Genomic DNA, 13,270 nt, shown 5'->3' with positions numbered 1-13,270 from the left:
ACAGCAGTTATTCCTTAAAGCCTAATAGCCAGTGGATTAATGGTACAGGATCCATTGGGACAGGAAGGTACAGACAGCAATTAAAATATTGTCCAAGATTTTAAACCTTTCCGCATTGTACTGAAAATGTATTTTTGTTTTAGCCTGTGACTCCATTGAAGAGATTTCCCAATCATGTTGTGTCCTGGCATAACAAAGGTAAAAGCAGAGTCTGCTCTAAACAAGCCTTTTACTGTTTAAAACTTAAAGCATATCTAAATCTAAAACCAAAAATATAATATATAACAGTTTACCAGTCCTGGTACGTGATGGTTTTCCTTCCAGTTACACTCTTCCTGTCCTAGGTTGACAACACTACTGTATCTATGGAGGTGTTGCCACCCTAGGCCGCTCTTCTGGTTTGAACAACAAGCAGCCCCTTCCTTATCTCCAATACATAGGGAGGAAGTGTTCTGTAGGTCACAGAAGATAGCAAGGGAAGCTAATAACAATGTATGTGATTTCAGTTCAGTTTACAGAAAATTAAAAGACACTGGATTTTTAATAGAATCAACAGGCACTTGCAGAATGTGCATAAAAAATGAAAACTATGCAGTCACCACTGGTAAACTGCAATAAATACATTTGTTGTTCTTGAATTAGATATATTAAAAGTGATCTTTTGTAGTCTACTTTTGTTAAAGCTTCAACCACTGAATAAAAAACCCTATGTGAATGCAATAAAAAAGAAAAACCTATTGAAACGAAAATAAAAACATGCTTATGTTACACCTCTGCTTTTGGTATGTACACCTAGGCAAGTATAACGTAACTGGGAAGGCTAAAGATCCGACTCCCTCAAGAATGTGCCACAAACTTGGCATGAGATTTGGGATTCTCACCATTCTCAGGATCCTGTGTTGAAGCCCATTGAGGTTCCTGGTCCCAACAGGAAGTGGCTGAAAGCCGGGCTGTAAAGTAAGTATTATTACATTTTTTTCTCCTTTATTGTTCACTCAGCATTTTTTATTCAGTGAGATGGCGGGGCTGAAACATAAGTGGACCATGAATTTTTATGCAAGGTCCACTTTAACCACCTGCCGACCGCAGATAGCCGAATGACGGCTACACTGCGGCCGGCCAGTTCTGGGTGGGCGTCATATGACATCCTCCCAGAACGCGCTCTCCTGCGCGCCCCCGGCGATCTCCGTGATCGCTGTGTCCTAGACACAGCTGATCACGTGATGTGGTAAAAGGCCAATCACAGCGGTCTTTTACCACATGATCAGTCGTGTCCAATGACACGCTGATCACGGGGAAATGCAATTGCCGGTTCTCGGCTGCACTTTCCTCACGCTGTCAGAGCGCGAGGAAAGTACTGCCGAGAACCGGCAGTTGTCAGAGCAGGGATCGGCACAGATCATCAGGGCACTGGTGATCGGTGCCCAGCAGTGCCACCCACCAGTTCCGCCCACCTGTTCCCAGCAGTGCTCCCACCTGTGCCCAGCAGTGCACCCACCTGTGCCACCCAGCAGTGCCACACACCTGTGCTCAGAAGTGCTACCTACCTGTGCCCAGCTGTGCCACCCACCTGTGCCCATCAGTGCCACCCACCTGTGTCCACCAGTGCCGCCCACCAGTGCCCATCAGTGCAGCCCAGCAGTGCTGCCAGTCAGTGCCCAGTGGTTGTGCCAGTCAGTGCCCAGCAGTGATGCCAGTCAGTGCCACCTATCAGTGCCGCCTATCCGTGCCACCTCATTAGTGCTGCCTATCGGTGCTGCTTATCAGTGCCCATCAGTGCTGCCTATCAGTGCCGCCTATTAGTGCCAGTCAGTGCTGCCTCATCAACGCACATCAGTGAAGGAGAAAAATTACCTGTTTGAAAAATGTTATAATAGAAACAAAGAAACTTTTTTTTTTTCAAAATTTTTGCACTTTTTTTGTTTATAGCGCAAAAAGTAAAGTGCCCAGCGGCGATTAAATACCATCAAAAGAAAGCTCTAATTTAGTGAGAAAAAAACGATAAAAATGTCATATGGGTACAATGTTGCATGACCGCGCAATTGTCATTCAAAGTGCGACAGCGCTGAAAGCTGAAAATTGGCCTGGTAAAGAAGGGGCTATAGGTGCCTGGTAGGCAAGTGGTTAAATTAGCTGACATGATTGCTATATGGGTTAAAGAAATTTCAAATATGCCCAGTGGATCAAAAATTCCTGCCCTCAATAACTTCAAAATACACTTCTCTAATCACTAGCTCCTGCTTAGAGGAGGAATCAATTATAGTCTTAAGTCCGAGTCTTCTTTATTTGCCGAAAATGGTGCATGTATCATCACACCAAGGTAATACAGCCCAGGGGAAAAGCAGCTATTCTTCAGGGCAAGGGAAAAAAAAGCCATGAATAATATTATGTAAAAATTAATTTGCAATAAATGGTTTCAAATCTCAGGCCAGAATTGTTTCTTATTCAAATGTCACCAGAAAATGACATCTTACCCGCAGGAAGGAGTCCAAGGATCCGTTTTCCATGTACTCCACCACAATCATCACAGGCCGGCCTGAAAACACAGCAAAGAAATTCATTAGGAAGATTAAAGGTGTATTAGAGGTTGGTTATACATTTCCAGCTGTTATGGAAAGATTATCTGTATCACTTTAATGAAGTTCATATGTCTTAGGCTGCAGGGAGGAAAATAATAAAAAAAAAAACTTCCAGTCAATTATTTGTGTTGATGTCTTGAATGGCGAGTATTAGAGTACCCTGATGATTTTTTATTACCTGCTCCTTGGCACGTGGCATACATAGAACGGTACGTAATGACTTATGCCAGCAGTATTCATAAGTACAACGGTATGCATCTCTGTTAAAGCGTTTGCAATCAGGAAAACAAAATACATCACAGAAGTCATTATGGCAAGAGCAGGTCCAGCACTACATATGCTCATGTTTTTAAACATCATTTCAAACAAGTATAAACTGTTCTATTAAAATGCAATCTTGGTGATTGATTGTCCTTCTTTAAAAAGAAATAAAAAAATAAAAACTGTTTGAGCTTTCATTACTTTCTCTCTTTTTATTCAACTGATGTCTGATAGTTCACCATTCAATACACAAGAAAGAAATTAAAATGGCATGATGTGCTGAAAATTGTCACTTACTAGAAGAGTCAGCTGTAGATGTGTTTTGCCAAAAAAATGAAAAAGATCTATTGCAATTAAATAATACAGCATTTCATCTATCTAGCTGCATGTACTTAAAGCAGAACTCCATGTAAAAATAAAAATTAAATAGTCAAGCTAATATAAAAATTAAATGTGACAATGCTAACCTACAATCCCTGGGGAGGAGCTTCATCTCATGCAGCCTGGGCTCAGAATATTATTGCACCAAGCACCGCTCAGACAAGGTAGAGGCATGATTAGGACCCCCAGAGACAGGTTGGGCAAAATCCATGGTGAAGGGTAGGGGAAGAAAGACAATGGGGACCAGGAACTTTGAGAAATATATTGGAATATATTGGATTATTATATATACCCAGAGTACAGTCCTGTCCAGACTTTCTTCCCATCTTTACAGAATAAGCACCTTTATGCCGGGTCTTGTGCTTCTGTAATATTGAAGTACCTGGTCTGGTCAGTAGATGGCTCTATCAATTCTCCAATCCACTTACCAGTCGTCTATGAGGCTCCGGTTGCTCAAAGCTTGCCATGGCACCATCTTTGGTACTCCAGTTGATTATAGCTTCCTACATTTTAGGCAGAACAGCTCTAGACCTTGACCCTGGCCTGACCTTCAAGCATATAAAGCCCTCCCTGGGCAGCAGGCCTTGACCCCAGGCCTAAGGCTCTGTTCAGATATCTGCAAGCGAGTTTGAGAGTGCACGTTGCATGTACCACAGCCCATTCATTTCAATGGCCTGTCCTACCCTCAAGAAACATAGGGAAAGAAGTCCCTGACTCTCTTTAGAAGTCGCATGCACTGAATCATATGGTGCTGCAGCATCATGCTGTTTACTGCGTGTGAAATTGTGCTGTAGCTGCCCATATGGGAAGGTGCCATTTAGAATTAAAGGAACTCCTGCCCATCTGCTAAAGTGCAGAGCGTTTCCCTCTGACTCAGGATTGTGCACAATTTCGACTGTGTTCCCTGCTTGCAGAGATGTGAACCTAACATAAGGCAAGCCATAGGCTAAGAAAATCACTCGATTCCCCCATTGACACTGACTGTTAATCCTTCCCATGGAGCTATTTTGCTCTGTGGGAAGTGATTACTACTGATAATAACTGCATGCTAAAAATCCGACATGCTGGTTATACCCAAGTTGATCAATGAATCGTCTTGGGTACAATCCGCCTGCCCATAGATGGATCGAAGTCTCTGCTGAACCAGCCCAGATTTGATCGTCTGAGGCTGGCTTAAGCCCAGAAAAAGAAGACCCTCTTCTCAGTTAATCCAAAAATGTATATCCCTCCTTAGCATGCACAATCAGCAACAAAACTCCCAGAAAAGAACATAAGTATTCATATTCCAACTCTTACTTCTCCCCTATCAATTAAGCAGTAGCTGGATACAGTCAGGCAGTAATAAATTTAACAAGACACTCTGGCTTAAGGCATGATGGCTACATACATACATGATGGCTAGATATTATATGTGCTCCAAGTCTATGTGCTAGCCAACCCAAGGAAAACAAGGCATTACATGTTACAGGGCGGCTGATATCTTATGTCAATAGAAGGGCGGTAGCGTGATTGCCAATTGACTGCTTGCTGCCTCTAGTGGCTAATCTAACAATTTGTATATTTAATGCGATTCTAAAGGTTGATTTTTTTGTAAACAAACATGTCTATACTTACCTGATGTGTGCAGTGGTTTTGCACAAAGCAGCCGGATCCTCCTATTCTCGGGTCCCCCACAGGCTCTCCTGGCTCCTCCTGTCTGTCGGGAGCTCCCACAGCAAGCATCTTGTTATGGGGGCACCCGCTGCTCCGTGTGTCTATTCACATGCGGAGCAGTGTCTTGGCCCTGCCCCCTCTCTTCTCATTGGCTGACTGGCTGTGATTGACAGCAGCGAGAGCCAATGGCTTCCGCTTGCTGTCTTAGCCAATGAGGAGGCAGAGACCCGAAACAGCCAAGGCTGTTATTCACATCACTGGATCGTAATAAGGCTCAGGTAAGTATTGAGGGGGCTGGGGGCACTGCTGCACACAGAAGGTTTTTAAAAAAACCTTCACAATCACTTTTAACCACTTTCCTACTGGGCACTTATACCCTTTCATGCCTAGGCCAATTTTCAGCTTTCAGCACTGTTGCACTTTGAATGACAATTGTGCGGTCATGCGACACTGTACCCACATGCAATTTTTATCATTTTTTTCACACAAATAGAGCTTCCTTTTGGTGGTATTTACTAGGTGCTGGGTGTTTTATTTTTTTGTGCTATAAACAAAACAAAATTTTAAAAAAAAGTTTTTCTTTGTTTCTAATATAAAATTTTGAAAACAAGTAATTTTTCTCCTTCACTGCTGTGCGTTGATGAGGCTGCACTGATAGGCAGCACTTATGATGTGGCACCGATAGGCAGCACTGATAAGCACTAATAGGCAGCACTGATGGGCGGCACTGATGAGGTGGCACTGATGATGCTGCACTAATATGCAACAATGGTGGGCACTGATAGGCGGCACTGATGGGTGGCACTGACTGGCGACACTGCTGGGCACTGATTTGTGGCACTGCTGGGCAGCACTGATGGGTGGTATTTCTGGGCACTGGTGGGTGGCACTGCTGGGCACAGGTGGGTGGCACTACTAGGCACAGGTGGGTGGCACTGCTGGGCACTTGTGAGTGGCACTGCTGGGCACAGGTGGGCTGCACTGCTGGGCACTAATCATCAGGGCACTAATGATCGGTGCCAATCCTTCCTCTGACAATTGCCGGTTATCAACAGTACTTTCCTCAAGCTGTGACAGCGTGAGGAAAGTGCAGCCGATAACCGGCAACTGTATTTACCGGTGGTCTGCTGTGTCATTGGACATGGCTGATCACGTGGTAAAAGGCCACTGTGATCGGCTTTTTACCACATAACGTGATCAGCTGTGTCCGAAGGACACAGCGATCACGGAGATCGCCGGGTGCACGCCCCCAGGGGCGCACGAGAGGGCGCGTTCTGGGAAGACGTCATATAACGCCCTCCTAGAACTGGACAATCATGCTGTAGCTGACATTCAGCTATAGCGCGGTTGGTGGTTAATAACAAAAAACTGGAAAAGTATGTAAAATGTGGAAATTATATAGAAAATACTTTAACTACCCTTAAATCGGTATTAAACTCAAAACCAAAATTTTTATGTATTGCAGCTTACTAATGGTGTTGACATTAGATTTTTTGGCTGTTTCTCTCTGTTTTCACCTGGTGATCTAGTTAATAACACATCTCCTGTATTAGAGTGCCCCTACTCTGAATGAATGAGCACAGGGGGCACCTTTGGACAGCAGCCATGTCAGTCTTGGGGGAGGAGAGAGTTAGGTGTGCTGGCAGATTTAAATACACAAAAAAATTGAAGCCAAACTCAAGCTAATACTTTATAAGCAGTTATAACAAACATTTGTTTTTCCTTTTGGGATCAAGGTTTTACATAAACAAATACAACATGATCATTGTAAGCACCTCTGCTAATGTTAAATTGTTTGCTCTTCTCTTTAACTGATACATTCTGCTGGAGAACTTGTTCTTTTGAAAAACAACAGACTTTATGGGTGGATCATCTGATAAGAATAGAAAAAAAGAAAGCCTATGAAAAAAAAATGAATGCGGCCATCACATCTAAGAATTGGTAAGCTGCAATATAATAAATGTTTGCTTTTGAGTTTAATACCACTTTAAGCTGCCATACACTATACAGTAACATTGTACAATCTTCTTTAGATTTACCAGAAATATAGGAGAATCTACCTACAGTATATCCATTTGCATCAAATCAGATGGTTGTGCTGTATATTATATGTTTAGCTCTAGACAGTTGTTGCTGGAATAGGTGTCTTTGCACCTCTATTCTTGTTTCAGTGACAATTATAACATTTTGGATTTCCCATCACTTTCTGGAAGTGGTGGAAGGGGGTGGCATTGGTCACCAGGACAGGTTCTATCCATCCCCTACTTTATACAAAGCTAGAAACACTTTTCTAGATATACTTCTTCTCAAAACATGCTCACTATAAATGAACTATACTTTACTCATGCTTATACAAGCTTTGCAAGTAATTTGTGGTGAAGATTTAAATTGAACAAGTGAGATATCAACAAATTTGGACACCTGTCCTGTGCATTTTCAGCTTTCTTCTACATAGTGAAAAACTGCAATTGCAATGGTTTTGTATTTGTAAAACTTGATTGTGAGAGTTTTGCACTCATTTTTGACAGATGTTCACAGGTGCTTTCAGTGTTTCATCTCACGCACACACAGAAGTGGTTAGGGGCAAGTTTTATATTGGCACAGTGTTACTTTGAGCAACACAGAGGGAAGCTCATGAATCAAGCTGCTATCGTATAGAAAATCTGTCTCATAATATGTATCACTGCTCTGGTTGTACATTACATTGCTGTATGGCAAAGTTGATAAATCTCCCTAAATGAGTTTAATAGAGAGAGTCTTTTTTTTCATTTGGTCTTTTTCTTGAAAGTTTTTCATGTAACAGACATAAACAAGATATGTTAGCAGTGATAAATAATGCAACACCAATAAAGATTCATTGGGATGCTGTACAAAGAAAAATCACAGTGTTTCAAAAGTAATAAATGCAATTCAGTTATTAGGATCGCTCCTGTTCCTGCACTCAGCTGAATAATTTCTAAAATTTTGCCATGGAAGAAATGTAGACAATGCTGCCCATCCAAGATTTTTCCTATAAAAAAATATTCAATAGCCTCTTAACTATCTGAATTTTAAAATGCAGATGTGCCAGTTCCTGTAAAATTTAGGTCTTTAAGTTAAAGAAAGTTTAAAGAATATGTAAACCCAACATTTCATATACCTGATATGTGCCTGCTGTGCCATGTACTTGTATCCTGTTCTCTTTGTATTGCTTCCTTTGTGTGAAATCCCTGGTGATCCTGACAGTATCTCTGCTTTCCCATTAAAAATTGACCACACTGGGCAGGAGAGCACAAAATGGTCAGTTTTCTGGCTATGGAAGTACCTCAGCTTGCTTTCTTCCAATGATCAGACTCGAGCTCACAGACCCCTGCCCCCATATTTTAAATTGAATTGGTTGTTTTACAATGTAAAGGTTCACATATACTTTAATCCCAAAACCAAAATGTAATATATTGCAGCTTACAAGTCCTTAGATAAGGGGGCTGCATTTGTTTTCTTTTCATTTTCACCTGTAATCCTGTGGCCAGGTGACTATGCTCGTGCACTCAACAGTATCTATGGAGGAAGCCATGGTTGTCCCCCACACTATACTTCAAACATGTCTCATGTAGATTTCTGGCACAAATAAATATAATAAAACACTTAAATTTCCTATTTAACAAACAAAATGGGAGCCGATAGGAGAAATCCTTGTTTTACTATAAAAATGACAAGGTATAATACCAGGCATGGAGTGCATTGTTTCAAGTCAGTCAATACACTGCAGTGAATGTTACATTCATCAAATATTCACTGCAGGTGAATTTTCCTGGTAAATGTTTTTAATATACAGTGAGCGATTCGCTGCCAGTAAATGTTTTGAGAATGACATATTCACTGCTTTCACTGTATATGTAATATGACTACCCCATTACATGTATATAGGGGAGGCTGTATTACTTACCTTACTCCAGCAGGATTACTCCAGCAGTTCAACTGGTCCCACAGCCTCCTCTCTAAGCTGTTCTTGGAAATGGCTGAACACTCACCCCACATTTATAAGGGTTTATAGCCCTGCATTGTATATGATGATGCTGAGAGACCACCCAGAGCCAGGAGCTTCGAGAAGAAGAGGGCAGCACTGGAACCAGGCAGAGTGGGTAGTCAGCTTATTTAATACAGATTTTTCCTGTACCCCCCAGAATTTCACTGGCATTTAAAGTGATGTTAAAGGCAGATTTTCTTTTTGTCTAAAAATAACAAACATTTTACCTGCTCTGTGCAGTGGTTTTGCACAGAGCAGCCCTGATCCTCCTCTTCTCAGGTCCCTTACTAGCGCTCCTGGTCCCTTCCTCCTGCCTAGTGCCCCCATAGCAGGCAGCTTTCTATGGGGACACGCGAGTGGGGGGGGCTGGAGTTGGGCTTTAAAGCGTAAGTCAGGGCAAAAATATGCAGTACATCTCTGACATACATACACATTTCTCCATGCTTTATCCCTTTTACAGAAACATACTTGATAAGCTGCCATAAATACACTCAGTATCTATTGTTAAACTGCTTAAACCCAATCCTAATTCTGCAATATAAACACTTTAGTCTCTATCAATAAAAAAATATACTGTGCGAATGTCTCAAGCATTCGCATAGTTGTAATGAATAATCTCTGTAATTTGTGTGTTATGTTTACTTCCCATGATTATCAGCTCCATCTTGTGGCCATAAAGTGGTATTTTTACTGCAATACCCCAATCAGGAAAATACTGCATTATGGACACTATAAGGGGCTGACCAGCACAGGAGGTAAACACATTACATAAATTGTGAAGATTATATGTGATGGTTGTGCGAATGCTTAAGCCCAAATCGTTCTGTAGTCCAGGCAGGGGCGGACTGACCATTCAAGCACTCGGGCACTGCCCGAGGGCCCGGGGTCAGTAAGGGGCCCCATGAAATGCCCCTGGTACCTTTTATAGGCTTTTTTGGGTGTGCTTTGAGTGTGGGCAAGGACACAGGGGCCCCATGATCCCCTATTGCCCGGGGGCCCCATGAGTTGTCAGTCCGCCCCTGAGTCCAGGATTAGAACGAGGAGGGTTATTGCTCTCCTTGAGACAAGACAGAGAGTGTACATAACACATACAACAGCTCTGAAAACCTGACATAATCAGTAAGTTTTTTTCACACTTGCTGAACTGACATGACAAAACAAAATGGAGCAAAAAAGTAGCAAAGAAGAAAAGTTAATCATCATTAGGGTTTGCATACACTTTAACACCTATATCTAAAAAAAATATTTTAACAGTTTGATCTTCTTGCTATACTCTCAACTCCTTGCCTGTTCCACATCCCACCACCAGGTTTATATGTGGAAATGGGAGTCAGATTTCGATAATTCCCTTGATCCACAACAGTGGCAGCAAATATGGGACACCACTAACTCCTGCACTCAGAACATGCACGAAACGAATTATAAATGACTGTACAGCTGGTACTTAGTTCTGATTCTAGATGCCTTCCGGTCATACTGGGACCTGCTTCCAGGGCTGCTCGGAACTTGTGCCCACATATGGTGGACATGTTCCACTGTCCAGGCTCTATGGACCCAGGTCTATGATATGTTGTGTACACTCCTGGAGGCTGGTATTCCATTGACACCTAGCGTGGCATTACTTAATCTGAAACCAGATAAACTCTCCAAGCGGTGTTTTAGACTTATGACCAGTATACTTACAGCCACTAAACAAATTATGGCCAGAGCCTGGCTAGTAAACACCTTATCCCTGGAAGCAGTGAAGTCTAAGATACACCGGATGATCACAAATGATAAGCTGACTGCCAAACTTACTGACATCATGCATACTTTCCATAAAACATGGGATCCATGCAGGGGCGTATTTGCCGCAAGGCAAACAAGGCATTTGCCTAGGGCGGCATTTTTCAGGGGGCGGCGCCTCGTCAGCAGTGACATACAAGTGCCATTATCTAGGCTTGCATGTCTCCGCCACCTGCATGGGAATGGATCCAACCCATGATAGTGTGCTGGTGGACGGGTGGAGAAGGTGTCCAGTGTCCTACTCCCCGGGCTAAATCACTTGCAGATGCCGTGCCGCGCTGTGTGGGCTGCTTAGCCCAGCTAGACTCACTCTGCACGTTTGACATTAGCATTAGCCAACCCCTCCCCTCCTCTCTTTGATCCGGCCACACCCCCAGGAATTGGGATCACTGAGCAGCCGGATCCAAAGGGCACACATGAGTCGGAAGAGAGGAGGAGCCTCCGCTGATCTGTGAGTGCTGCCTGGGAGCAGACCTTACCTCGACTCTGCCCATTGTCTGTATGGGGATTTGGGGAGAATGGAGCAGAGGGATGGGTGCTGTCTGTGGAGGGGAGAGGGAGATGATGTTGGCTGGATGTGGTGCTGCTGGGGATCTGCAGGATGGAATTGGAAGGGCACAGAAATGAGTAGCTGAGCATATGCAGTCAGCTCACTTTCCCTCTCACAGAATGTTGAGCTGTGAGAGAGAGTAGACTGTGCTGGCTAGGGAACAAAGCCAAGTGCAATTTATTTATTTTTTTTTTTTGGGGGGGGGGGGCACGCATCCACAAATTGGTACTTCCTGACATTTGCCATGTAGAGAGGGGAGGGCAATGAAATGTCCGGAGCTGTGAAGGTCAGTCTATCTCTCTATAGCAGGGGTGAGCGCAGCAAGGGGTTGGGTGGGTGGCAAATGCTGGCTTGGGGAGTGGGTGGTGTCCTATTTTTTTGTTGCCTAGGGCAGCATAAAACCTAAATACACCACTGGATCCATGGATTTCAAAATGCATGCCCTCAGACTTCAATCTCTGTCTTCTAGATCTGTGAACAGCAACTCAACCTCTCCAAAGTTGACAGGCAGCCAACCAATCTTCTGCTATACTCCCTCCCATCCTTTCTTCTCTTTCTCCCTCTCCCTCTCTTCTATTTTCTTCTTCTTCTTACTCAGTCTCTTTCCATTTTCTTTTATTAAGTATAGAGCAGTCACTGGTATGTTTGGACTACGTAGCTAAACACTGGCCAAATCTACTTGTGAAATCTTATCTACAGCAGCTACCCTTTGAATTGTGCTATGTTACCGGCTCGTGTGCCTCGTTAATGCGCTATGTACATGTTTTGGACTTTTATAAACAGAAAAAAAATATTTTAAAATATTTTAAAAGACTATACAGGGCTATTAAACTCAACAGTATTCCTTTGATTAGTTTAAGTTAGAACAGTAAAAATGAAAAGTAACCAAATCTGGTATTAAGAAGCACAATTCGGAGGAAGTCAGTAGACAGGGAGTTAGAATGTTAAGCAAACATTAAAAAAAAGATGAAGTCTCTTAGCTTTGACCTTGTGATATTTTTCAACTGTACCTCTGTAGTATAAACCTAGTGGAATGATCCAAAGCAAAACTGCTGACAATCTCACCGTTCAGAGACCCTCGCTGTGAATGTAATATATGGAGCTTAGAACCGCAGAGGTTTGTCAACAATCTTTAGGCCTGGCCTCGGGGTTACCAATTTAACAGGCTGAAATGTCTGGAAACATTTTATCTGAAGTTTTGTAAATAAGTGTTAAAACCCCAAAGCTAATCTCCCAACAAAACAAGCAATTAAAGCAATGGCTTCTTTAGGGGTCGAGACAACTCGTGCTGATTGCCACCTTTCTGTAATTTGCAGCCATTTAGATACTATAGAGTTGAAAAAAATCTCCTCTAATCACTATTTTGAAGTAGAAGCTTGAATCAATGTCTGGCCCCTTAAACTCTTTGTTTCCTGCTCTCGATGATAAAACGTTACTTCTTTTTCCAGCTCTCTTACAGTATGTACAGCAGATGAAAACAGTCATGTATCATATGCAAAGCTGCTCTCTCTCGTTTTCAGGAACTGACACTGATTTATCATTTTAACAAATTAGTGCCATGGAACGCATTGTGTTTATGAAGTGAGAGTTAATGCAGTAGAGGAACAAATTAACATCTTAATAATAACTCCCAAGTGTCCCTCTTTTGGAATGAAATCATTCTTTCCTCCATAGATGTCCCTCTCATAGATTTTACATGCCCTCATTCACATGGGCATACTGATCAATACGTCTGTGTGAAGGGCAATCTTCAGTATCCCAGGATGCACAGGGGTTTTATGAGGACAGCCTGTTGAAATCAATGACAGACAGCTGGTTGCACGGACCTGCACACACCTTCATATGCATCCCAGAGTGTACATGGGTGTGGGCCTGATGCATGTGTAAGCAGGTGCTTCCAAAAAGCAGTTGAACTATGTATCTCCTGTTTTTCTATTATGTTTTTGACTGCTATACTGTTTGGTAATATTGCCCTTCTGAGCTGGTGCCTTCTGGAAGCTAAGGGTTAACTCTGCTAGCCAGGTTTTCCTGGGCCTTCTAGTTGAGGTTGGTCCA

General features: G+C 42.7%; 1 protein-coding gene across 2 annotated transcripts in view; it reads right to left on the bottom strand.

Annotated features, from left to right (window-relative positions):
• EPHA6 (EPH receptor A6) overlaps nucleotides 1-13,270 on the bottom strand; it is a 1,004,780-nt gene that overhangs the window by 108,891 nt on the left and 882,619 nt on the right. For both annotated transcript variants that reach the window (XM_089682939.1, XM_089682940.1), the window contains one exon: nucleotides 2,475-2,536. In XM_089682939.1, coding sequence (XP_089539065.1) covers nucleotides 2,475-2,536 — 62 coding nt within the window. The remainder of the gene's footprint in view (nucleotides 1-2,474; nucleotides 2,537-13,270) is intronic.

Source organism: Staurois parvus, unplaced genomic scaffold (genome assembly GCF_062004578.1).
Source record: "Staurois parvus isolate SC_StPar_1 unplaced genomic scaffold, SC_StPar_1.0 ptg000299l, whole genome shotgun sequence".
NCBI classification, from domain to species: Eukaryota; Metazoa; Chordata; class Amphibia; order Anura; family Ranidae; genus Staurois; species Staurois parvus.
The sequence above is the reverse complement of the archived record's forward strand: the minus strand, read 5'-3'. Positions and strand labels throughout refer to the sequence as shown.